This window comes from Furipterus horrens, unplaced genomic scaffold (assembly GCF_987537825.1).
Source record: "Furipterus horrens unplaced genomic scaffold, mFurHor1.1.pri manual_scaffold_5, whole genome shotgun sequence".
NCBI classification, from domain to species: Eukaryota; Metazoa; Chordata; class Mammalia; order Chiroptera; family Furipteridae; genus Furipterus; species Furipterus horrens.
This window is the reverse complement of record NW_028327175.1, coordinates 86,020,042-86,046,384: the sequence shown is the minus strand read 5'-3', so window position 1 is coordinate 86,046,384 and position 26,343 is coordinate 86,020,042. Positions and strand designations below refer to the sequence as shown.

At 35.0% G+C, this 26,343-nt stretch overlaps 1 protein-coding gene across 5 annotated transcripts in view; it reads right to left on the bottom strand.

The window, feature by feature from the left end:
- SRFBP1 (serum response factor binding protein 1) overlaps nt 1-26,124 on the bottom strand; it is a 61,435-nt gene extending 35,311 nt beyond the window's left edge. Inside the window, exons 1-4 of one of the 5 annotated variants that reach the window (XM_090279051.1) lie at nt 25,934-25,972; nt 25,670-25,736; nt 15,289-15,377; nt 14,161-14,233 (exon numbers count right to left, since the gene is read on the bottom strand). In XM_090279051.1, coding sequence (XP_090135177.1) covers nt 14,161-14,233; nt 15,289-15,368 — 153 coding nt within the window. In that variant the 5' untranslated portion in view covers nt 15,369-15,377; nt 25,670-25,736; nt 25,934-25,972. Of the gene's footprint in view, nt 1-14,160; nt 14,234-15,288; nt 15,378-25,592; nt 25,611-25,669; nt 25,737-25,933 lie in introns of those variants that run through there. The other 4 variants (XM_090279052.1, XM_090279050.1, XM_090279054.1 and 1 more) reach the window with 4 other exon arrangements.
- Nucleotides 26,125-26,343: the final 219 nt, after the last annotated feature.

Sequence of the window (26,343 nt, the reverse complement as noted above, 5' to 3'; positions counted from 1 at the left end):
ATAATTTAGTGGCAGGTAGAGAAAACAATACAATTCTTCATATTTAAGAAAAAATAGAAAACCATTGAGTTTCTCTTGTCACAAAATACTAGTACTCTGAGTAGCAAAATACTAACATTAGTTATTCTAACACATAGGAAAAAAGAATGCCTGGTTTACATTACAACAGAAATCTAACAATGGAAAATAGATGGGCATGTTAATGAGTAAAATATTTAAAAATAACGTGTCCCTGTTCAACCCAAATTCAGGTGATATTTCAGTTGAATAAAAGAAAATTCCATTTTCTAGACCAGTTATTTATTGTTCTTATTGCTGTTTATCTCTAGGACTCTATGCCTCCCATTGTGTGTTTCAAACAAACTATGTTGTAATATTTGCCTCTTTTCTCAGTCACTACATATTTCATACTGACATTATGATAGGAGCAATGGTTGTCCAAATTTTTTGAATTAATAGTTGAAAAGGGCTTTGGATACTGCATAAGTAGGGACATTCTGCCAAGGTTGTTAAGTTCAATTTGCAAAATTACAAAACTTAAAAAAAAAATCAAATCAAAATAAAACAAAAAGAAATAAAGAACATTTCTGACCAAAAGTTCATGTGATGACCCTTTCTTACTGCCTACCCCTAAATCCTGTTTACATACTCAGTAGCCTCTGAGGTAGGCTTATCTGAACTGAAGCAATTCCAAAATCAGTTTTTTATTTTAAAATTAGGTGTGCATAATGACTCAGTAAATTATAATAGCATTTTCATCACTTTTGTCAACAAGGACCTGTAAGTTTTCCTTTATTTTCAAATAGAAGCAAGCAGGTTCAAAAACAAGGATGCATATCACTTTTATTTGCCACAACTGGTCTTATTTAAAAGATAAAAACATTTTTAGGCCATCATAGATTTGATATAACATCTTTATACAGACACAGCTACAGTGAAAATCATGACCCCTACATATTAAAAATGCAACAGTGCTCAAGGTTATAGGACTTATTCAAAATCCTGGCTTAAAGCTGTAGAATCCACATGCCAGGAAGCAAACTAAAATTCCAACATGATGATCTGTTTCTAAATACTATTGTATGTGTGTGAGAGAAGCAGTATATACTATAATGATCTTTTAAAATGCCACTACTGACTTACTGTTTATCATTTCAAATGTCACAAGCTGAGTACAAAAGGATATTCAATCGGGGCACCTTGCTCTGTCTTAAGAAGCAATAAAAGTTGTCCCTTTTTAAAAACTAAACTAGAAGTTAAATGGCCTTAGAGAATTGGTCAACATGACTGAGAAATGAAGAGCCTACCCATTCTTCTATTTCTGACACTTAACATTAAAAGCAACAACAAACAAGAACGACTCTGGTTATACTCTTCTTAGTTATAGTTCAGTAATAGTCTACTTATATACTGAGACTCAGAGAAACCTCAATATTCTACATATGCCAAAAAAAGTAAGAAATTTTGCATTAAATGTCACTCAGCTAGCCAGGCAGCATCATTCACTATACACTTGACGTGCTACTACATCTTGGGGACAAAGAATTGACTAAAACAACCTATTTTCTTAAGAAAGTCTCTGTAAGTACTAGGAATGCCATGGAAACTGATTTATACAATATGAGAATAGAAATATATGAAGGTAAATGGGCTATATAGAAGACGTGGTGAATAATTCGTTTGGGGTCAAAGTGGTGGTGTCAGGGAAGTTTCCTAGAGCAAGTAACAAGAATTGAAGCAAAGGTGTTGAAGTAATGAGTAAGTCAGTCTTTGTTTAGATGAGAGAGATGAGCTATATATAAAAAGCCTGATGAAAGGCAAGTGTAGGCATGAAATAGATTGATATTTTTGGACTCCAGTATAGGTGCTACAAAAAACATTAGACAGGTAGACTGAAGAAGAAAAGTAGCTAGAGGACTGACCACAAAAGACGTTGTGTGTCATACAGGACCGAATCCTGATTAAATCTGCATTTTAGAAAGGTTACTGGTTACAATGCAGAATGGGATTTGAAGTGGGGTGAAGCCAGAGGTAGGAAGTCCAAGGGAGAAAGAATAAGGACCTGAACTAAGAAGTGGTTACATATTTAGAACATAAAAATAACAGATCTTGGTAAAGGACAAGATGTGGGAATAGAAAGTAGCTAAAGTAGCTAAAGGAGGAGGGAATTCAAAATGAGTCCTAGACTTCCAGCTTAGGAAACTAGGTTAATCACAGTGTTAAAACCAAAATTCAGAACAGAAGAACATCTGATTAGAGTGTGGATGGTAAGGTACAAAGTGTTAGAATCTATATTCAGATACTGACATCTTTTGTAGTATTTGTTCATCCACCTCTTTTTTTTAACCTTACAACACATCACCCCATCCCCTCTTACCCCAATGCCACAGCTGACTAGACTTAGATCAGTGATGGACATCTAACCCAAGATGGCCCAGAACTTGAGTCAGTGTGGTTTCTTCCCATGAGCAGAAGTCATGACATTTCTGAGCTGAGGCTGCCACTGTATGGTCCCTGGACATGACATACATAAGGAATGAAAGCTGTTTGGAGAGTCAAAGAGAAGGTGAGTGAGAGAGAGCAGGGTGGGCAGGGCAGGGAGATGATGAGGAAGAGATGAAGCTCAAAATGGAAGGAAAACGGGCAACAAAGACACACATCAACAGAACTAGCTGAGTTTCTGAGAGATCTCCCGATCCCAATTCTCATCCCTGCTGAGGTTAAAATTCAGTGCTTACCATAAGGCTTTATAAGGAAGCACACAATCTTAACCCTACTTTTTAACTTAGCTCAGTGAATCACTGAGTTTTGTGTGCACCTAGAAACCCTAAGTGGAGTTGAATATAAGAGTGCAGATCTTACAGCAAAGATTTTTTAACAGGGACAGAGATTATTAAGTGTCCAGCATGCAAGAAGCCATGTTAGAGAATGTCAAGTGAGAAGATAAAGAACTTAGGGGAACACCAGCATACAAGAGTCAGTGTCAATCTTATTCAAGGAAACTGATCAATGCTCATATAGATAAACTGAGTAGGTTGCTGAGGGAATGGGAGGTGAGGAGGTTGAATAAACAGTGGCTGTGCTAGTAAAGATGAAGATGCTATACTAATATGGAGAAAGGGAGAAACTGGGAGGCAATTAAAGGACAATGATGGGTATTAAGGTGTAAATTAGAAGTTTATTAGCTGATAAACAGCAAGATGGGGGCAGAGTTTGAGGCTATAAGTGAAACAAGGCATAAGTAATAAAGGAGGAAAAAGAAAGGGACATAGCACATTAACAGGGACTGGCCCTGAAAAGAAGCAAGCAACTTTTCCTCTGGGATCAATAAGAACAAACTATCAGTCTGTGGTGACTTTATGAAGAAACACAGACCTAGAAGGAATTTTAGCAAGTTTCATTATATGTCATTTTTTAAATACCAAACTAAATCTGTCTCTTTATTAAGGCAAAGAAGATTACCATAGCTAAAGAAAATCATCATCATTATCATCATCATCATCATCATCATCATCATCATCATCATCAAAGATTAGATGTTTAAAAGGTAAACATCTAGAAAGGCCCTTATCCTATCAAAGGCATAAAATAAATAAGAAATTGCTGATATAGTAAATTAGTATTTAAGTGATATAAGTATTATTATTATAATAATATGTATAAACATGTCAACTACTGCTTTATAAAAATAAATTCCAATTAAACTATTCCAAAACAAAAATACTATTTTGTATTTTTGCTCATGATTGAAAGAGCAAGGCAGCAAAGGTAGTGAATTCCAAATAATTGCAATTAAAGAATAGGACCTGGGAGCAACTAACTTTTTAAAAGATAATCTACTCAACCATCTTCATTTTATGGATGAAGAAACTAAACCCTACAAAGGACAAAACTCATAACCTTAATTATAACTGAATTCTAAGACTTAGAACCCAGTTTTGTAGTTTCCAATTCATACGCATTCCATGTTTTTTAATTGTATTTTTTTCCATTACAATTTATTCCCCTTATAAGCCCTTTTCCACCTCCACCCCACCCTTCAATCACCACATGAATCCTCTTTTTTTGCTAGATCCCTCCACCTCCCAACCCCGCCCTCAGAGCTGTCAGCTTGCTCTCTCTGAGTGTCTCTACTTTGCTGTTAGTTCAGTTTGTTCATTAGATTCCACATACGAGTGAAATCATACAGTTTTTTTTCTCTTTTGGTCTATGCGCTGCAGTGTTAGATGGAAAGATTTTATATGTTCTTAACAAAAAAGTAAGCAAACATCTAAAGAAAAACACTGTTACAAACGATTAACCCAGTTCATAATTATAGTCACATAGCTGAAAATGTTAAACTGTCAAGGACTAAAAGAGCTTTACTCAATTTTTAAGCTATTAGCAGCTACTTTCTTGCTAACTTTGTGAATTAACAATATTATTCCCCCTCTCAAAGTATTCAGAAAGCAAAAGTTTGTGACTAATTGCTATACAAAGTCTTCTCTCATTTTCACATTCAAATACATTCTAATCATCCAGCAATATACATTAAAAAGATTAGTATTATTAAAAATTATTGTAGTCCTGGACGGTGTGGCTAGGTTGGTTGGTTCCATGGACCAAAGGGTAACAAGGTCAATTCCAAGTGAGGGCATATGCCTAGGTTGTGGGTGCGGCCCTGGTATGGGTGCATGCGAGAGGCAACTGATCGATGTTTCTCTCTCACATCGCTGTTTCTCTTGCTCTCTTTCTCCCTCCCTTCCCATATTTCTAAAAATTATTAAGTATGTCCTCAGGTGAGGATAAAAGAAAATTACTGTAAAAAATTAAAAAGCAACACACATTAAGATTTTCAATACTCTTAGAATATAAAAATGCACTACTTACAAACACGCACATGTGTGCATGCACATACCACCCCATGTTGTACACATAAATTTTTTCTTTCTGTAACATTTTTGTTTGTACAATCAATATTCTGTTAAGGAAATTTTCTAATCCATGTTGCTTTAAAATCCTTTAAATTCTCTACATGAATCCATATGCACCTTATAAGTGATACATCTCTGTATGTAAAAACATTAACTAAATATATAAAATAAAAATAACTCATTAAAATATGTAGTCTCATCTTATTTCATTTTATTTACATTTAATTTTATAATCTATATTTAGTGATTTCTAAACAAATTTTCAAAGGATGATGTTTAGCAGTGTGCGATTTTTCAGTATTGTTTCTATAAATATTGTCATCCATCCTTATGCATTAGTACTTTTTATAGAATACATTCTTAACAGAAGGCTCAGTCAATTTTAACATGTTGCCAAATGTCTGTGTAAAAAGGGTATACCAATTTTTATGCCCTTCAACACTGAATGAGACTGCCTGTACATGTAGCAACATCCTCTCCAACAGATATTTTTCTCATCTCATCTAGTACAGTAGCCATTAAATTTTACATCGTTCTGCCCTCAGTTGGTTAGAACATTGTCCTGCTATGCCACGGTTGCAGATTTGATCCCTGGTCAGGGCACATACAAGAATCTACCAATGAATGTATAAATAAGTGCAAACAACAAATCGATGTTTCTTTCTCTCTCTTTCCCTCTATCCTCCCCTTCCTCTCTCTATAATATCAATAAATTTTTTTTTACATTGCTCAGTCCACAAAGTTACTTATGATATGTTATCTATTTAATAAAGTATCTAACAGAAGAGATGTTACCAACAACTACTATAAGAGCAAAACAAACAAAAGAGAAAAAAATGTGATAGGGCAAGTAGAAATAAGAAAAGTTAAATAGTCATGCAGACAGAACCATTCTCACTGGCACCTGCACTGCCTAAACTCTTCTACAGAAGTTGGTTATTTAGCTCCTTCTTAGTAAGAATACTATCCTAAGTTGAAAGTTTTTATTAGGGATCTTTAAAGCTACCTAAAGGTTTCAAAAAATTTATTACTTGGTTTTTGTAATGCATTAGAGAAAAGTAATAAACTGCAGATTTATAAAAGAGAATTCGTAGGTCATAGTATTTATTCATTACTGCAGATCCTGTAGCCATAAAGAACCACCACACAAGATGGAAGCATAGACAGACACACTCCGTCTCCCTCCACAACTAAGAAAGAATACAACTACATCAAAACTAGAAACAACCAGAAGTTCCAGAAAAGTCAAACTGCATGGAAGTCCAGCAAACAAAGATATAAAGAAGAAATACTCATCCAGACAGAGAGAAGAGGACTAATTTAATCTTACTTGAAGATTAGATTGACCTTTCTAAAACAAAATATTGACTCCTTTGTTTACAATCCTTTGGTGACCTTGCTCTCTCAGGGTACATCTAAATCCCTTCAGTTGACCTGCAATGTCCTTTCTGATCTAATGTCTGCCAACTTTCCACCTTCATTGGTGAAAATTCTCCTTTAGTATTCTAGGCTCAACACATCCTGTGTCATAACCATTCACATTTCTCTGTACATATCCGAATTCTGTTCATTCTACTAGGCCTTGTCAACTGTCTGGAATTTCCTTTAAGAAAAGGAGAATACAAAAGTAAAGTTGATGCAAGAAAGTGGAGCTGATGGAAAGAGAGAATGGGAGAGAAACAAGGAGATGGAAGGAAAAAATGAATCAGGAAGCCATTTGAATTTGAAAGGAGTGAAGAGAGTGTTTGGGAACTGAACCCACAACCCAGGCTTGAGCCTTAAGAGAGAATTGAAGCAGTAATCTTTCAGTTTGTGGAACAATACCCAACCAACTGAGTCACACCAATCAGGAACTTATGTAAAACACTAAAAAACTACATAAAACCATGCAGAAGATATGGCACTGCCTCTCCACTGTCGAAATCCAAAAGAATCAAAAATTGAAAATGAAAGCTTATTAGAGGTGTATAAATGTATTTAAACATCCCATAAAAGAGAAAAAAACGTGTTAAAAAAAAATCTCAGATTGCCTCGATGTGATTCATATTATGTGTGAGACTTTTGAATCATCTGAGTTTCTTGTATTTCAAATCTTTATGCTGTAAGGCAATTTAGCAAACACTTTTAGAAATGGTTGCAACATATCCTGTTAAATTGTCTTGCTTTTCCCCACAAAACATTTAAATAGCACAAATACTTTGTCAGATCAATAGTAAAATAATCTAAATGAAAGGAAAAAAAAAAAAAGAACCACCACAATGTTCAAGGAATATGGAACATAAATGAGAAAGATAAACATTATGTCTCTTCTATACTTGGACCACTGTTTGCGGACTCTAGGTTTCAGACTTAAGGAAGAGAATATGACTGTGAAAACAATTTCAGACTTTTGGGATTTAACTATCTTTTTACAGATAAGAAAAAGGATAGGGAAGGTGGAAAAGGAGAGAAGGCATACTTAGTATCACATGAGTAAGAACATGGTTTTACAGCACAGTTCTGTCAAGTAGGCTAGACCACAGAGGAACTACAACCTGAAAAAATTATCAATAATTATGATCTAATAAATGAGTTTACACTTTGAAAATAATATTACTGATTTTAAAACAATGGTAACAACATCAACAAAAACACCCAGTCCATCAATCTCATCTTGAAATAGTCTTTTCACTTGGTTTCCCAGATGCATACTCTCTTGGTTCTTTTTCACTTTCACTGGCAATATTTCCTCTTTTATTTATTCCAAGTCTCTAAAACCTAAATTTATAGTGCCTTGAGGTGCTCAACATCTTTCTTAGATACTTAGAACACTGAGTACCTCCATTTCTGGTATGACAGACTAAAACACTAATAGATATTAGATTCTCCCTGCACCCCTCCCGCCCCCCCAAAGAAAACCCAAAACCACCAACCATAAAACCTGGACACACTAAGAAAAGCACACTTGCAGAAAAAGGAGAGAAAATGGAAGCAGACTTTGGGAGTCTTAGCTTAAGAAGAAGATGCAAAGCTATACAGTAAGTCACCAACTCTTCAGAGCATACATAGCCTAAGGCTAACTGCAGTCCCCACAGTTCAGAAGCACTGGTAGCAGAACCTGTTGAAGAGTGAAGCCAACAACCTCATCCACTGAGAGAGCAGGAGAAACCCAAGAGGGAAAGAACCATTCAAGGAATCCCTAAGCCCCTTACGTAAGGAACAGATTCAAAGCAGCTGACTAAAAGGCAAAAAATCTGAATTCAGGGCTGGAGTCCAAACAATATGCTTTTTTTTTTTAAACTAAATTTATTGGGGTGACAATGGCTAATAAAATAATATAAGTTTCAGGCATACAATTCTATAATACATCACCTGTATATTATATCATGTGTTCACCACCCCAAGCCTCCTTCCATCACCATTCATACCCTCTTCACCCTCTTCTACCTCCCCCAAACCCCCTTTCCTCTTGGAATCACCGTACTGTTGACTGTATCAATTAGTTTTGGGTTTGGGGGTTATTTTTTTTTTTTTGCTTAATCCTTTCACCTTTCTCACTCAGCCCTGCAAGCCCCTCCCCTCTGACAGCTGTCAGTCTGTTCACTACCTAGTTTGAAGTTAAAACCAGCCACAAAAATTAACAGCTGAAATAACTGCTCCCTGGAGAAAAATAACCAGACCCAGAATAATGTCCAAAGTACAATACAAAATTACCCAGCATATGGAGAACCAAGAAATAAAAACACTATTCCTCTCCACAAGCAAAAATCGCTATTAACACCATCCTCAATAACATAAAAAAACAAAACCATCTCAATGAATTAAAACCTTATCAGAGAAATTTAAAAATCCTGGCAGAGAAACAGAAACAATGAACTGATTAAGCCATCAGTTTCAAAATTATCACCTCACATATTACTTCATAATTGCAAACAGAAAAGTGCCTTTAAAATGGAGAAATCTGGCAGACAACATTTAAACCAAGTGATTGGAACTCAGCGTCATCACCAGTAAAGGGACAAACTAGATGTGATACAACACATTAGTACTATATTCTAGCATGATCATTTTTCTCTAAGTTTAAAATATTTTCCAAACACTGGGGGGATACAGAAACAAAAGGACAAAAAAGCCAAAGGAAGGCTATTACAAATCAGAGAGGGGAATAATTAAAACAATTGTCCTGGAACGCAATCACTTCCTTTACCAGGAGAAAACTCAAGTGCTAGTAGGTGATGGAGTTTAATCTACTCATTAATATGCTGACACTGGTCCTCCTGGTAAACAGGCTAATGATTTTTGTTACAAGGAAAGTCCTTATCTGAAGAATGCTCCTGGGAGGACATCTCCTTGTTAAGGAAGCTTACAGTAAACAAACTCAGCACTGAAGGATTTCGAAGGCATGGCACACTGGAGAATATTATGTAAGATACAGGAGCTTGGGGCACAGAATGGAAAAGTTTCAAATTCTAAATGCTCTGCTCTGAGGCAATAACTACACTTCCTATTTAGAGATTTCATCTACTCTGGGCCCGAAAGTGCATGACTGATGCAGAAAGGAAGGACCTGTGGAATCAGAGTCCCAGGTCTCTTCTCGCGTCACCTGTACCTTCTGATTCCATGTATCCTACGCAATATCTCTAATATGTGAGTCTGACTTGATAATACAGTTCTTTGTAATAGCTTACAAATAAAAGATGAAACTCAGAAGTAATTACAATCTTAGACTAATAACACTACTACTAACACTATGACTTTAGTAGAATAAGTGAATTAAATGTTAATTTGACACAACTGATGCAGTATATTTACAGGATAAATAAGGTATGTTTTACCATACAGCAAACTTCTTTTTAAGTACTTGTATGAAAAACAAACTTAACAAAATCACAGTATGTAAAATGACAGAAAAAACTCAGTAAAATTTTAAAAAGTATATAAAGCCAAAATATCACAAAATTGTAAAACATGATATATGAGGGATGGCTCCTCAAAACAGAATTTATTTATTTATTTATAAAAAATTGTGTATTTATTCTTACATGTTTAAATTTCAGTCACCTTCAAAGTATTCTCCATTTGATGCAATACACCTGTTGAGATGTTTTGTCCACTGCTCAGCAGTTTCTGAACTCCTTAATTTTCATGTTTTTTTTTTTTTTTTTAGCACTTCTGACATTTTTTGTTTCACCTCTTCCATATGAGCAAAACGTTTTTCTTTCAGGACTTTTTTCATCCAGGGAAATTAAAAAATTGCTTGGGGCAAGATCAAGTGATTAGGGAGGATGGGGCATGGGGGGGTCATGCTGCTTTTGGTCACAAACTGCCGAACACTCAGTGTAGTGTGGGCAGATGCACTTATAAATCACCCATCATGAAACTGGCAAAGACAATGAAAGTTTTCAAAAAAAATTCACTGAAGCAGAATGCAGCCTCTCACACCACCACCAGCTGGTACACCGATACAGGTGGATTCCTACAACACTCACCTAGCAGGGGAAGCTTGTACTACAAGGGGCCCATCCTCCAGAAGATAATCCCAGGTTTTTGGGGTCCCCCTTGTATATGGTAAGCCTATAATCCAAGAGGTGTGAAACTTAGAACCCTTCTAAACATGTCCACTGATATAAAATTGTGCCCGTCTTATAGAGTTGTGATAAAATGAAATTCAAAAGATATAACTATGTTATTTTGATGATATATTATTTTACATGATTTTATATAATACCTCCACAGATCATAATCTACACCACTTTTCCAATTTGTGATCCATTAATAACCACTTCGAAAGAGTCCATGAAGGAGCATAAGACAAGACTATCCTAATAGCTGATGGAAGCTTCAAAGATGCTTTTAATAATAGGCTTGAGAATGTAAAATTAGAAAAGAATGAAGCAAAAGGAAAGTTCAAAAACAGAGTAGAAGGCAGAGCAAGGTCTCACAGAATAATATTCAAGTTCTCACTGTACAGGAAAATTCAGTATATGGAAAAGTAATGGCCTCAGAAAGAAGGAAGTTAAGAAAAAGCAGGTAGTTAACTGGGTATATGTATTGAGCTATGAAGACTTAAAAAATCTGAAAACATGTTGCACACCTGCTTTAGGCCTTTTTTTAGAGGACATATATCATGTTTATTATATTACCTCATCCAATCTCTAGGACAATATAGATATATTTCAGAGGATCTGGTCTCCCTGAAGCAGTAAAGTGGCCAAGGTCATTAGCTTTATAATCATTTATGAAGCCTAACAACTATTTGACCTTGGGCAAGTTGTTCAACATTTTAAAGCCCTGGTTTCCTATTCGTTAAGACAAATATAACAATGATATCTACCTCCAGGTAGTGAATATAAAACTCAGGATAAATAGGGATCTCTTACCTTATGGCAAATTTTCTTTTTAAACCCTCATACAAAAATACTAACAAATATAGTACCTGGCACATAGTAAGCAGTCAGTAAAAGTTACTTGTATTATCTATATTATTGGATAAGGGCTTTCTTGTATATTTAGATTAATTTCACTGTCTGCCTTAATTTTACTATCTCCTTTTCTAGCTTTATAAATAATTTAGGGATTTGTAAAAGTTGATCAGCTACTTTCATGTCCAAAGAAAAAGGAACTGTTTCAGAAGCCAGAATTTATACTAATATCAGAGCTAAGAGTAGAAATACTATTAGAAAAGGCAGCGGAGTTGGTATTCATACATTATAGTCTATAAAATTAGAACCTATGATTTTATAGTATCATAAAGATCAACCCCCCTTTTTTCTTGGCCAGAAAAAATAAACTCCCATTTCTAATAATATCTCAGGTTTTTTCCTTGAGGAAATCATCTTGCAACAAAATACCCTATTATCATAGAAAGCAAGTATAGGACAGTATATCATGAACAAGACTTAAAAATGTAGTGGTATATGAGCCAAGGAAAAAATTCATCTGGAAAAATGAGTAAGTAGAGGTTTTTCTTCAAATTTAATTGAGACTGTGAGTTTTCTGTTCTGTGACTATTTCTTTGGCACTCCCATGTATATGATAAATAGTTCTTTAAGAAATTAAAAATGACCTTTCACTTAAAAAAATGCTCTATGTATTTGCTTATTTTACAAAAGTGGACCAATTTCATAAAAGAATCATAAATGAGGAATAAAATTTGACATGTAAGGAAAGCATAGTCTTACCCCCTTTTTCTGGATTTTATATTTAAATTTAATCCAACTTTTAAACAGCATTTAAAAAAGTTCAATTCATAGCATCTTATTGAGACCACCTTAGCCACTGCCATGAATTCAAGGAATATATACGTGGTTTGTGTGTGTGTGTGTATATAAATTTTATGAATTCCATGATTATATAGGCTATGCGTTTTAGCTTTCTATGAGCCAACAATTCCACCATGGTCTTATATAATCACACACAAACAAAAAAAAACTATGGACGTGACGTAATGTTGTAAACCTATGAACTTTATCACTGAGTCTTGCTTGGTTATTGTGGGTGAGGTTTAAGAATAAAAGGAAACAAGGTACACGTATAGATCAAACAGGGCTACTTTTCTTTCTGATTAACTTTAAATAAAATCCATTACAGAGCCCTGGCTGGTGTGGCTCAGTGGATTGAGTGTCGGCCTGCGAACCAAGTGTCGCTGGTTTGATTCCCAGTCAGGGCACATGACTAGGTTGCACGTCAGGTCCCCAGTTGGGGGTGCGAGTGAGAGGCAACCACATAGTGATGTTTCTCTCCCTCTCTTTCACCTTTCCCCTCTCTCTAAAATAAGTAAATAAACAAGCAAACAAATAATTAAAAATAATCCATTACTGAGAGTTACAAAAGAGAAGTATTCTAAAGCTTAATGAATATCTTTTGTTTCCACAGTCTTCATACACTGCACATAGGCCTATTATATATAATGTATCCTTCCCTTGGAAAAATAAAATCAGCAGTTATATAGTAGCTCAAAGCTTCTGAATAACTTAGGACTACAAAAATGACTATTCAGAAGAAATTACAGGGAGATATTTAGGTCAGGAATGTAATAATTTAGTAAGAACCTTGGTTAAGAGAAAGCGAAAGACACAAAGGGATATACAATAAGTTCCCATCTCATAGTTACCCTCAAAACAAAAATCTCTAAAGATTTTATTTCTCATAGGAATTTCACAAGGAAAAAAACGGTATATGAAAAGCCTAAATGATGTGTAATTCCAAGTGACACAATGACAAATAGGAGGCAAAAATAGAGTATTCTGACTTGGATGGTTGGGGAAAAAAAGGTGATTAAAACTTTAGAAAAGATACAACAAATAGATTTCATAAATGTTGTATTCCTGTGAATAAAAATAACCTCACAAAAAATTTAATACATAAAAACACCTCACATCAAAGAAAAGTCATGTCCTACATCTGTTTCTACTCAATTAGTTGTGATAAATAACTTCGACCTATAAAATATTTTACCATCCTTTCAAAAGGAAAAATGGTGAGAGGCTTTGATAATCTAACGCAATTAAAATATTTTTAGAGAATTTAATCATTCTTTTATCTATCTCAAAACTTGGAAGTTATACCAAAATGTAATAGTCAAACATACATGCAAAATGACCCTACAATTAAGATAATTGCTAGTACCAAATGTTGTTTTTAAGTTCTGCCATAAAACAGTCTCCCAGACATTTAATAGTATGTCATTTGGTAAATGAAAGTTTCCACAAAGTAAGAGCAGTGAGAAGACCTAAAAATTATGCTAGTGAAGAGTCTGGTTGAAAGAAACAAAAAAATGGATCATTTTGGCCCAACACTAATTTTATTTCAAGTTACTACATAGCTGAATAAAATGCTGACACCACCACACAAAAATTTATTGAGCTGGCAATAGGCAAAGCATGATATCAGCGACCAATATCCCTATCCACATTACCAAATAGTATGAACACTAATTCTTGAACTTAGGCTGCATCCCTAAAGTTACAGTAAAAATAAAAACCTCAGGCATGAGGCATTTAAACATAGATGAGTTTAGTTTGGCATAGTTTTGACTCAAATTAGTCTAGCACGTTAACAAATTCAGTAAAAATCAAAAAAGAAACAAAAGAAAGCTTAAACATAATACAATTTTATAAATGTGCTACAATTTTCACCAAACAGACCCATAACATAAGTTGTAGTCAACTGCAAATGATATTCAAAAAGCAACACAATACACACAGAAAATGCAGGCTGAGATGAGACACAGAAACACAGGTATATCCACACCCACACAAATCCTTACCTTCATGGCATGAATTTCTTCAACTAATCGTTGTGCCCGTTTTTGGTTTTTTAACAGTGCATCTTCAGTACCCCTGCAGAAAATATATTACAGTATGTAGCCAGATAAAGCATATATTATAGACTTATATCATAATGAAAAGTATTTTCATTCCTTTTAGAAAGGGATAATAAATCCCTAAATAACAAATAATGTCATTCTGCACTGCCCTTCCCCCCTTCCAACACATACCCCGATTCTATCAATAAAGCCAAGCTTTGGGCAAAATAAAGACTGTCCTGGCATAATATTAATGATTATCACCTTTATAGTTTGCCTCTAACTCCTTAATAGGAAGGCTAAATAATACTTTTTAATTAACCAGTTAACAGCACATTGTATTTAGCTCTATAACCTACAATTAAAGGCTGGATATAATTTTGGATATAATTTTATTCACTGAAAAAAATTTGTTCTCTGAAATCAGAAGGAGACATAAAGATGATAGATATCTGATTATATCAGAGAGGAAGGCCATCTTCTGAAACATTTATGAAAGAAAGCACAAGAAATTAATCAGGAACAAAACACATTTGAAGACTTTGTAAGTATTCATACTTAAACTGTAAGAACTATAAACAACATACTTTTTCCTCTAATACCAGTGTCACTGAAAATACAAAGTATTAGATGGAACACAATGCTTTGATAAACACTTCCACAAGGTACTGAAGATTTAAAAGAAATGAGAAATTCAAGATATAAAATAATATAAAATCTTTATAACTGGTTCAAGGTATTACTAGATTTGCTAAACTATAACAACATCTTAAGATAAGTTCTAATAACATAAAATACATGCATAACTCCAAATGTCTTTCATTTTGAAAAGGCCAAAAAGAGATTTCTGAAAACAGCAGAAGAATTCACCATGTATTTTAAGTGAATATGGTCCAAACCATGTAAGGACATGTTGATACAGCACATTTTATCTCATTCAGGTCCTCTCTAAATTTTTTTTCTTTTAAAGTCCTGTATGACTAAGGTATTTAATTATTCCTCTAGGTTCCACCCTCAAATTTTGTAAATACAGAATAAAACAACTTTTGACATTTTATTAGTCATAGGACCATTATTTAAATGACTAACTTTTTTGACTTCAGTCTTCCAACACTCCTGACAAGTTTTCGGATAACCAAAACTCGGATTCTCTTCACTTCTTTTCTCATCTTCACAACCTTTTAAGAATAAAGCCAAAATTTAAAAAGCTATTAATTTAAGAAAAGATATAATTTTAGTCTTAATATTATAGACTAAGTCTGCCACTTTAGCCAAATATTTGTTTAACTATATTCATAGTTTGATGAAATCACACTTCTTACACAAACAGTGAAGAAATAAAGCACTATGTAACATTTTTAGAATATGTCTGAGGACTTGAGAAGCAAGTTATCTTTAAAAAAGTCACAGCACTCCCAGTGGATAGTATTTTAATATTATACTTATATCTCATTAGGCTTGGAACATAATAAACTGAGATCAGAGATTATATTAATTTTTGTATCCTCCTGGCTTAAAACAGATCTTCACCCATAATGGTGGAAATTAAATTTATTGAATGAGTGTATTAACAGAGGCAAATGCATGAAAATGATATTTACTCATTTACAGAGTACCCCTTGCCTATATTTTTACCAATAAATTATTTGAGGCACAACTTTTAAAAAAATGCCAAACCACAAGGGAACATTGTGTGTGCTCACATACACAGAGATACATGCTTTAAATCATTCCATTATAGAATATTACTGAGTTCTACGAACAAATAAATAAATAAAATTATTGGCCAAGAGATGAAAATATTCAATAATAAGAACTACATGTTATAACAGTACTTAGTACAATGGAATGCTCTCATTTTGAGTTGATGTTTTGTCTATCATTATTAGGAGCGCTACATCTTATAATTCCTCCTGTAATGTCCTTCTTTCCTTCCTCCACTTTTAAGAACTACATAAAATTTAGTTTAGATATAATCTTTACCATGAAACCTTCACTGACTACTTCAGTTAGAGAAAACTACTCCATCCTTAGGGTTCCCAATACACTCTGTGGGTAGAATCTATTTCACTCACTGTCATTAATCACTGTGGCTATATTTTTCTGTGGTTTGTGAGCTCCTAGAGGACAGAGGACTTGCCTTGCAATATTTCCATAGTATTTTCTGTGCCTTGCAAGAGTGCCTGGCATATTCAATTCTACAAATTCTTCTTGCCAAAATAGCAATAACAAGATCATCCTATTTCTTTAAGACTATTGCATTTGGCTGTAATACATACCTTCTTTTACCCTTCATGTATATCATTCATCCCTGTATTCCACTGAAGATACTGAAAACCATTACCATATCTCACCATCCTAAGATCTGCCATCATTTTAGGTGATGTAGATGCCCATTTGATAACCCACCCCAATATATCCTCACTTCTTGACTCCTCTTTTCTAATGACTTAATCTATTATGTGGTCGCACTATAGTCCTTATCATCACATAAGCATTCCATTTCTAAAATGATCAGTTCAAATATTCCACTAGATTACAACTTCTATTAACTCCACCCACCACAATCATCTATAACTTCACTGGGTTCAGCAATTCACTGCTGCTATACTTTTTCTCAAATGGTTAGTCCTCTGCTTTAATTTTCCTCCTTTTATCCAGTTTAGGTACATGATCAACATCTGCCAATACCTTTAACTGCCCTATGGTTAGCAATCCCTCTAGTTAATCTTGAATGATAGTAACATTCTTAGTTTTTTATCACAGCATCCCAATAGCCAGAAAAGACTTGATACATGCTATCTACTATAAATTCATCATAACTAACTTCAAACGGGCCCCCACACTTCCAAGCACCGCGCACGCGCACGTGTGTACAGGTCAATTCACTCTACAATAACTATTTTAAACCCTTGTTTGCTTTTGTAAAAATATCTAATATTCATTTTGGTCTTTTAATTTCATTGAGAAAATAAATATCAGATGGGAACCATCATATTTCTATTACCATTAATACAAATTTACTTGTATCACCCACCCTCTTCTATTAATAAAGCTGCAATATAAGAAACAATCCTACCCATATCTGAGGTTAATCTTTTAACTGTTTTGGAGCCCATTCTTTCTGGATCCTAGAACCCTTACCATATATTATCCCTTTATTCTGGCATTGCCGATCTCTTAAATGAAAGCTTCCCAGATTTTACTATGCTGGAGTCATTTTCATTAAAGACAAAACAAACAAAGCATCCTCACTACAAAGTCCACCAGGAGTACCCTCTGTCTTCAATTGCCACAGAGCCAAGATTTTAGATGTTCAAACTCACTATATCCATTTGTACATGCCATATAATTCCACTTTGTGGAATTAGTTTATGGTGTCCAAGACACCAATGATTTCTAAATGACCCTGATCCAAAAAAATTTCTCAACTTCATTTTACTTGAAATCTCAGTGGCATCCGAGACTGTTGACCACTTCCTCCTTGAAACATTTTTTCTTTGGTTTCCATGACACATGACAGAATACTCTCCTGGTTTTCCTTCTGCCTCTCTAGCCACTCCATCATGGTCTCTGAAGGGCTCATCCACTTCTAACCAGTCATGAAATGTTAAGAGTTCAGAGGACAGTCCTAGACCAGCTCTGCTTTTCATCATACATTTTCTAACCTTAAGAAAGTGTATATATGTACACTGTTTCATTTTGCCATCTAAGCGAAAGTAACTCAAAAATTTCTACCTTCAGCTGATATCTTTCAGCTCCAGAGCCAAATGTGCAACTGCCTACTTGACAGTTCCTTTGGAATATGCTTCAAGTCACTTCCACTTCGCACTGCAACCCATGTTCTTCACCCCCAACTGGATCTGTTTTGGTATTTCATGTTTCAAGGAATGGAACAATCTATAGTTATAAACTTAAGGCTCATTATAGATAGCTCTCATTTATAATTCCCTCACAGTAAATCTATTAACCAAGTCTTGTTAATTTTATCTCCTAATTATCTCTCAAATTGTACCACATATTTTTTCTATCTTGATCTCTTAGCTCTCCTGGCTGAGTTACTGGTAACTTGTTTCTCTACAGCCACTCTTGCCCTTCTCCAGTTATCCATAACTTAGAATACATTTTTAACACACAGATGTCATGTCACACCTTTATTTAACCCTCTTCAATGGTTTCCAACTGCTCTTAGGATGGCCACATAGACCCTTTTATGCCTTCACCCTTACCATGCTCACATCTACCACTAAGTCTTTACACGTGCTGTTTCTTCCAGTAGGTATTCTTCTCCCCATGTTAGCTTGCCAACATCCTATCCTTCTAATTTTGGTCCAATTGTTATTCCTAAGTCTTTTATTTTGGCCTGCCTAAGAGTCAAAATTCCCAATTATAAGCACTTAAGAGTGCTTACAGAACTTACCATGAACATTATTTTAAGTTCAATACTTTACTTTTAATCTGATTATATTTAATGTGTCTTTCTCCGAGTAAGTTATAAATTCAATGAAGGTCAAGTATCTTGTTTTACTCAATTATTGTATTTTAACACCTAACATAGTGGATGACATACAGTGAAGTGTGTTAAATATTTGTTAAATAGATGACCAGAGAGGTAGCAACACTCACTTGTTCATTCATTGTTGTTTTTTAAAGGTTTATTTTTTCATTTGAGAAAAAGGGGAAGGGAGAGAGAGAGAGAGAAACATCAATCAGCTGCCTCCTGCATGCAACTGGGGATCGAACCCACACCTTAAGCATATGACCTAACCTGGAATCAAATCAGCAACGTTTGGGTTATGGGATGACACTTCAACCAACTAAGCCAACTGGCCAGGGCCTTCAGTCACTGTTTCAAATGAATAATATAGTAACAGAATGCCAGGTTTCTTTTCCATTAAATATGTTAATCTCTTTGGAATCTGTTTCAAAGTTAGATCTATTTAGAAAAAAATTATACCTGCATAAATGAAAAGCCATTTAGTCTAGGTTTAAGTGAAAAAGAAAAAAAAAGGAATCATAAGGAACATAAGAGAGGTTTATGATACATTTTTTGAAAGTTAAGTCATTCATAAAATAAACTAATAACAAGTAATAAATTTTGCCTTAAAATATATTAACAAATGTTTCTAATTGCTGTACCGTGCAGGTGCATGAGATTACATACCATTTGCTAACCACTGTTAACCAAAGTTAACTAATAAGCAGTGGGCAGAGTTGGTCCTTGGTTACATTCCAATCATGGGAAAGCTAGATTCCAATTTTAAAATTCCAATTTAAGAAGTACTATGTTTGTCATTACTGCATAAGGGAATCTAAAAGCAAAGGGAATGCTTCATGTTCTTACTTTCATGCCAATGTCAAAAAAATGCTTTTCTAGGTTATTAACTTTCTCAGCATTTGTGTACAAGCAAGAGGAAAATTTGATAAGTTTAGTATATTTAAAAAATAAGTACATTCACTATGTAAAAATTAAATTATACTTTTATTTTTCTCACAACTGCTCACTCCAAACACTTAGGTTTCTCCAACTGTTTAAATTTATTTTTGTAAAACTGACGAACAGCTACCAAGAGCCTTTTAAATAGGATTAAAAGGACTGCCAAATCATTATGCTGGTTGACAGATAACTCAGAATTCAATGAATAGAACTAAAACAATCAATGCCATCAGAAAGCCATAAAATACACTTTGGTGAATTCTCTGACCAAAAGCAAACAGAACTATTATTGTTAGAAATGCAATAAAGTATATTATCTGGGAGGGAACAAAGGATAGAAATGTGAGCAATGAGGCACAACGATAGAAACGAAATGTGCTGACAGAGAAGAAACACAGTGAAAGAAAAGTAGAAAGAAGGAGTTTGAAGACAGAAACTGAAGGACAAATTGGAAGGTCCTGATCACCAAGACTGAGAAGCCTAAGCGAAGTGCTTCCAAGCGGCTAAAGAATGCATTTAATATAATCTCCAAGAATATAACACACACACACATGCTGAAGTGAACCTAGAAATACAGATGCCCTCAGTTAATCTGGTAAAATCTGAATATAATAATACAATATGAAACTTCCCTTGGATAGACAGTACAAAAAAATTACTTAAAATAAGTGGGAAGCTAACATACCTACTTGGAAGAAGACCATGTAAGCATATAGGGAACAGACAACATAAACACAAGAAAAGGAACCACAAGAGCAAAAGCTGGCACTGTCTAACTCAAGGAGATTCCATATTGTACCAGAATAACTCAATTACAGGGATAGATGTATCACAGCCCAACAGTGAATCATGCAATTAAAACCTTTCCTGTGGTTCTGTATTCCAAGCAGCCAATGTAGATCAGTAGACAGAAAAAAGTTTTACAATGTGAGCACCACTATGTTAGATATATTTCTTAATAAACAGGCTTTCTTCTTAATACAGTTTCTTATAAGTGTATGGTTAATATGAATTTGCTTTTGAGAGAATGAACTATACTTTTGGGATGATAACGACAGCATGTTTCTGATCTACAGAGCTGAGAGCAAACTTCGGTCCACAAAGTAAATACTACTTTGAAGTGATTTTGGTTTTTTTGCACTTATATATTTTTATTAAAAGTTTTAAAATAAGTGTTTAAATTATATTTCCATTTTTAAAAATTAATTTATTTTCCAATTACTGTACAACATAGTGATTAAGAGATTTATATACTTCTGAAGTGATCCCCCTGATAAGTCTAGCATTAATCCAACATCATACATATATATAGTTATTAATTACTGACTCTATTCCCTATGCTGTACTTTTCATCCCTGTGATTATTTTCATAACTGGCAATTTGGATGGAGGTTGGGGGATGGATGAATTAACTCTTAGTTGACTATCTGCTAGCTAGTCAATTAGCCAGCTTCTTTTGATAACGCACTGGCTTGGCCAGTCATTTGGATTAACCTGTAACAGAAACTCATGACTGGCAGAAAACAATTACTCAAGAGCTAGTGTTGTTGTAGGGGAGCTTGCAGTGCTAATAAAAATCTGAATATATCTACATTTCTTATAATACATTAAAACTTTTGGTTATACACTACTCATCTATCAAGTTGGCAAAAACAAAAAACTATGACAACACATTCTGTTGGTGAGGTGGTGAGGAAACAGGTGAGGCTGGTAGGAATCAAATTGGTATACTCCTTACAGAGGAAACTTTGGCAATACCTAATAAAATCCTACTTCTAGGAATCTATGTAGAAGGCACACCTACAACAATAGCAAATGGTTATGCACAAGACTATCAATCCATTGCAGCATTCTTACAAAACTTTGCACAGGAGAGAAAACATTATATAAAGTATACACAAAATAGTATTTTAAACCAATGCAGTAGATCCGCATGTATTATCATGGAGAAACCTTAAAAATGTCTGGTGAAAAAAGTGACTTTTAGAGTGATATGCACATGACATGACATGCAAAGTTTAAAAATATACAACACCGGGAATAAGTATGGGTATGTATGTTACTAAAATTATGAAAACTATAGATGAGAAAATAACACACTGAAGGAGTAACAACTGCAGTGGGTGGAACTGAACAGTCTAATATGGCAAAATATTGACATTTGCCAAATACAGAAGTAGATTACAGGTCATTTGTTTGATTATTTTCCATATATTTTAACTATTTCATAGTTAACAAAATTATGGTTTATAGAGAGGACTTATTTGGCCATTATTGTTGAATTACACTTCTTTTTATTTCTGATGAACAAAAATTGAAAAACTCTACAGTGCTTGGTAATTATCTACAACTTAATCATTATTGAGAATATGCTGCCACCTAGCAAAACTTCCCAGAATAACTTAACAAAAAAAAGTGTCTTCTTATGGATGGACTTGGGATTTACTATTCCAGTAAAAATTATTAAAAAGAATTACACACTCAATTATAAAATAGGAGCTTTGCTACTTCAAAAGCACAAATATAGTTTTTGACATTCTTATCTTTTACAACATGTGGAGGCAAATCATTTTGTTTTCTGACACATGAGCTTCTACATTTACTATTTTATAGGAAATGAAAAGCAACTTAAAAAAAAACGTTTTATTGATTATGCTATTATAGTTGTCCCAATTTTTCCTTTCTAATGGGTTTGTTTGGTAACCTGCTATCAAGAAAAACATAATGTAATTTTTATATAAAGCCCTTGGCCCTCATATGGAATTAAAAGAGTACCCAATCAGATTGTTTCATCTCCTAATTCTGATTTTAGATATCAATGCTACCTAAAGAAATAGATGACTGGAACAAAATCAGTTCTAGTTTTGCAAATTCATTACTCACTAAAAAACAACTGTTGATTTCAATTTTGCATCCTTTCTGTAGTTCTAATGAAAAGGGTTAAGAAAAAAGTCTACATTTAGGTCATTTCTCCCCTCATTTGAATATTAGACTCAAGTTGAGCTATACATACTTCCAACTGCCCAACATGTATTTACTTGTTACTACCTGCAGACAAGGTGCTATGCTAGAGGTTAGGGAAATTGCTATAATAAGTCAAATATTCTTCCTTCAAAGTACACATCAAGTACTGGTGAATATTAAGCATGCATTAAATAATCAGAAGATGAAGTAAAGAGTGATAATTTTTTCTAAAGGCAAAATTTTACATTACTTCAGTAAAATAAACATATTTTAAGAACCCAGTCAGGAAGTATTCCAAAACTGTAGGCCTAAATCTATATCCTTGGATATTTTTTAAAAGAATGGAATTATTAAGAGTAGAAGACATGAAAAGTTAGCACAACAGGTGCCTCTGGAGGCAGGCCTTTATTTTCACAAAAGACATTTTGGAAAGTTAAATATATTAGAACATTTTAAAAGAAAAACTATAATAAAAAATTACAATACAAGTAATCCAATCAAATAAATCACAGATATGAGTACCAACATCCCAAAGATAATACCAGAGATTTAGAGATTTTTGGGAATCTGATGAACACTAAAGGACTCTTTTCCCCTCAGAGACACATACAAACACCAAATTACACATTTCAGGATATTTTAGGATGCCTGCAATACATTCCTGGATCTCAGTTAAGGAAAGCTAATTTAAGTTATTATAAAAATGATGCCTCAAGTTTCTCATTCAACAGATAGTTACTGAGGATATGATAGTGAACAAAAATATACAGTCAGGTGGAGGGAATAAGAAATCTCTCTCTCATACATTCACATACACATACTAAGCAACTACTTTAAGCACTAAAAAGAAGTAAACGTTCCTACAAGAGCTTATAAACGGGGTAAATGAAAGTCAAGAATGCTTCCCCTGAGAAAGTGACATGGGGAAATGTGAAATGTACTAATGAAACAGTTAAAAGGAGCATCACATGCAAAGGATTTGTAGAGTGCTGTGTTCAGACAGTGGAAGAAGGGCAGTGCAGCTGAAGTACACAGAGGTGGGCGTGCAGGGGTGAGAAGTGGTGTAACAGAAGAGGGGCAACTGGCCTCAGACAGGTCTTTACCAAGAAGCAATGGAAAGTCACGAAACAGGTTCTAACCAAGGTAGTCACACGATTACGTTTATGTTCTGAAGGGAGCACTCCAGCTGCACTATGAAGATGAGATTGGAGGAGCGGAGAATCACATTTAAGTAGCTGGAAGACAAGTACAGTAGTGCTGGAGGGAGATATAGCTTGGATTAGGATAGCGCTGATGATGAAAAGTAATAAAAAGATCTGAGAGATAACAGTATCTTTTTCAGATACATTTCTTCCTTGGATAAACTGTTAATTCATTTCTCTTAATTTCCATGAGCTATTTTACAGTAATGACATTAGCCGTTTATGTCATATTTGCCTTAGTTCTCTTCCTAATTCATTTTGCCTTTTGGGATGTTTTCCAAATTTTATGTAGATAAATGTATATTTGTTTTTCCTTTGCGTTTTTTCATTAATTTAAAATTATAATACCTCCCATCATTCCACTTTCTTTCCCACCTTCATATTAGAACATAAAAAATTTACTTTAGCATGGGACATGTAAACTTCCTCAGTTGATAAGTTCATTTAGTCATCCAGCAAACATTTATAGAGCACATATTGTAGGTGAAAGACACACACAAAATAAGAGAAACGGATAAACAAGTGTTTTCAGAGTAGAAAGCACTCTGGTTGTATAAAGAATACACAGACACTTAGCCCAAACTGAGGGGAATTAATGAAGATTTCTGAAAGGTCAAATCTTTTTTGAAGAGGCCTGGAAATTAGCTAAGTGGGAAAAGGAGACTTAAATAAGTGGTATATGTCATTCCTACTTTCAGAGTAATCACAAAATTGAACGCATTAGTATTTCCAGTGAACGCCCAAGGACATCACTCCAATTAAGATCTTTTATACCCCATAGGTAACCTAAAGCAAAAAAGCCAAAAAGAAGAAAAAAAATTTTTTTTTCTGGAACGAGTAACAAGCTTGACATGTTTATGAACATATACTAAACACCTTTGGAATTTCCTGTACGCCACTGCCAAGTGGAATTCAGACTTATTAAGCCAACAGGAAGTAACACATTTCAGTTTCATTTCCTTCTTCATCCCGCGAGTTCTCATCAATGGAGAGTTATCTATGCTGATACCATCCACGTGGTGTTCTACTTCCCTTCCCTGTTTATACTGGCCCATCTGCCTGGGATGCCTTCTTTCCCTTCACTGAATCACTGACTGGAATTCCTGTATAATATCTTTAAACACCAAGTACAAATATTGCACTAACTTCATTTTGCCTTTTTTGGAACCTTTTCCGCATTACTAGTTTTTCTGGGCAAAATTCTGCATCACAGGTGAGTGTGGCTTACCTTACGTAGGTACTGGTTGCTTGAAAATTGAAAGTATGTCTTACACAACTGTGCAATACAGTGAGTTGCTTATAGCAGACATTCATATATTCACTGAATAAAGAGGATACAACACTTCCTTTGCTGTAGTTGTGAGATCTATGTTTGATCCTTGCTTTTCCAGCTTAACTTTAGCGTTCAGAGGACTTATGACTCCCCTGAATAGAAGCTGAAAGTGGAAACAGAACAGTGGCAGAAATGGCAGCCTGGTGACATTAGCACGTTAACGGTGGGGGTGATGAGGGCAAATGTTTGGTAAGACTGGATTTAAGAGAACAAGAGGAGAATTGGGGATAGCATGTATAAACAACTCAAAGTTTTGCTATAAATAGAAGCAGAAAAATGGAGTAGGTGGAAGAAGAAATGAGGTACTGGGGTCATACATCCTCATAAAACATATGATCTCTTTCAAGATCAGAAATTTCCTAGGTGAAGCTACAGAAGACAGGTAATACGAAGAGTTTATTAATTGTTAGGCACTGTGCAAACACTTCACATATTCCAGTTAATTTCATTCCCAAACCTTGTGAGATAGGTCCTATACTATCACGAGTGTTGTTTTACAGGCGAGGACACTGAGTATAGATATGAAATAATCACCCCCAGTCCCACAGATACAAACTCAGGAAGCCTGACGTCCAGGGACACATCCTCTTCCGTCAGTCACCTAGAAACCGTGAAGAGGAGTTACCGCTGCCATGTTCCGAGTTCTGGGAAACCAGCCTGGGCCCACCAGCAAGGTCCTTTAGCCGCACTTCCTATCCTCAACCCCGGCCAGACCACCCGCTCTTCAAACTGACGTAGAAGACCCCTTCTGAGGGCCCTAAGCCTCAGCGCCACAGGTTCCCAAACCTCGGTGCTCACCTCGTTATTGAGGTTCAGAGTTCCGGGTTGAGCCATAGTAGATGCAGGAAGACGATCCGCCGCTGCCTGCACGTGAACTACGTCTCCTGTGCAGCGTCTGCGTCGCAACGCCCCCCCAACGGCGGCCTCTTCAGCCCAAAACTCATCAGTCGTAGGCGCTAATCACGCACGAACAAAAGGGTCACCGACACTGAAGGGAAGAACGAAAGAGTGGAGAACAACTTCCGGAGCAGAGTGCTACACGCCGGAATTGCCCGTTGCTATGGAGACCAGGTATGGCCGCGTGGTTCAATGGGCGCTCTGCGAGCTGTTTGTTGCCACCTATAGGAGTTTTTCAGGATGCAGATTTTTTTTTTCTTGATTGAGTATATTCACTATAGACTGGGCCTACATTGTAAGGACCTTGGTTT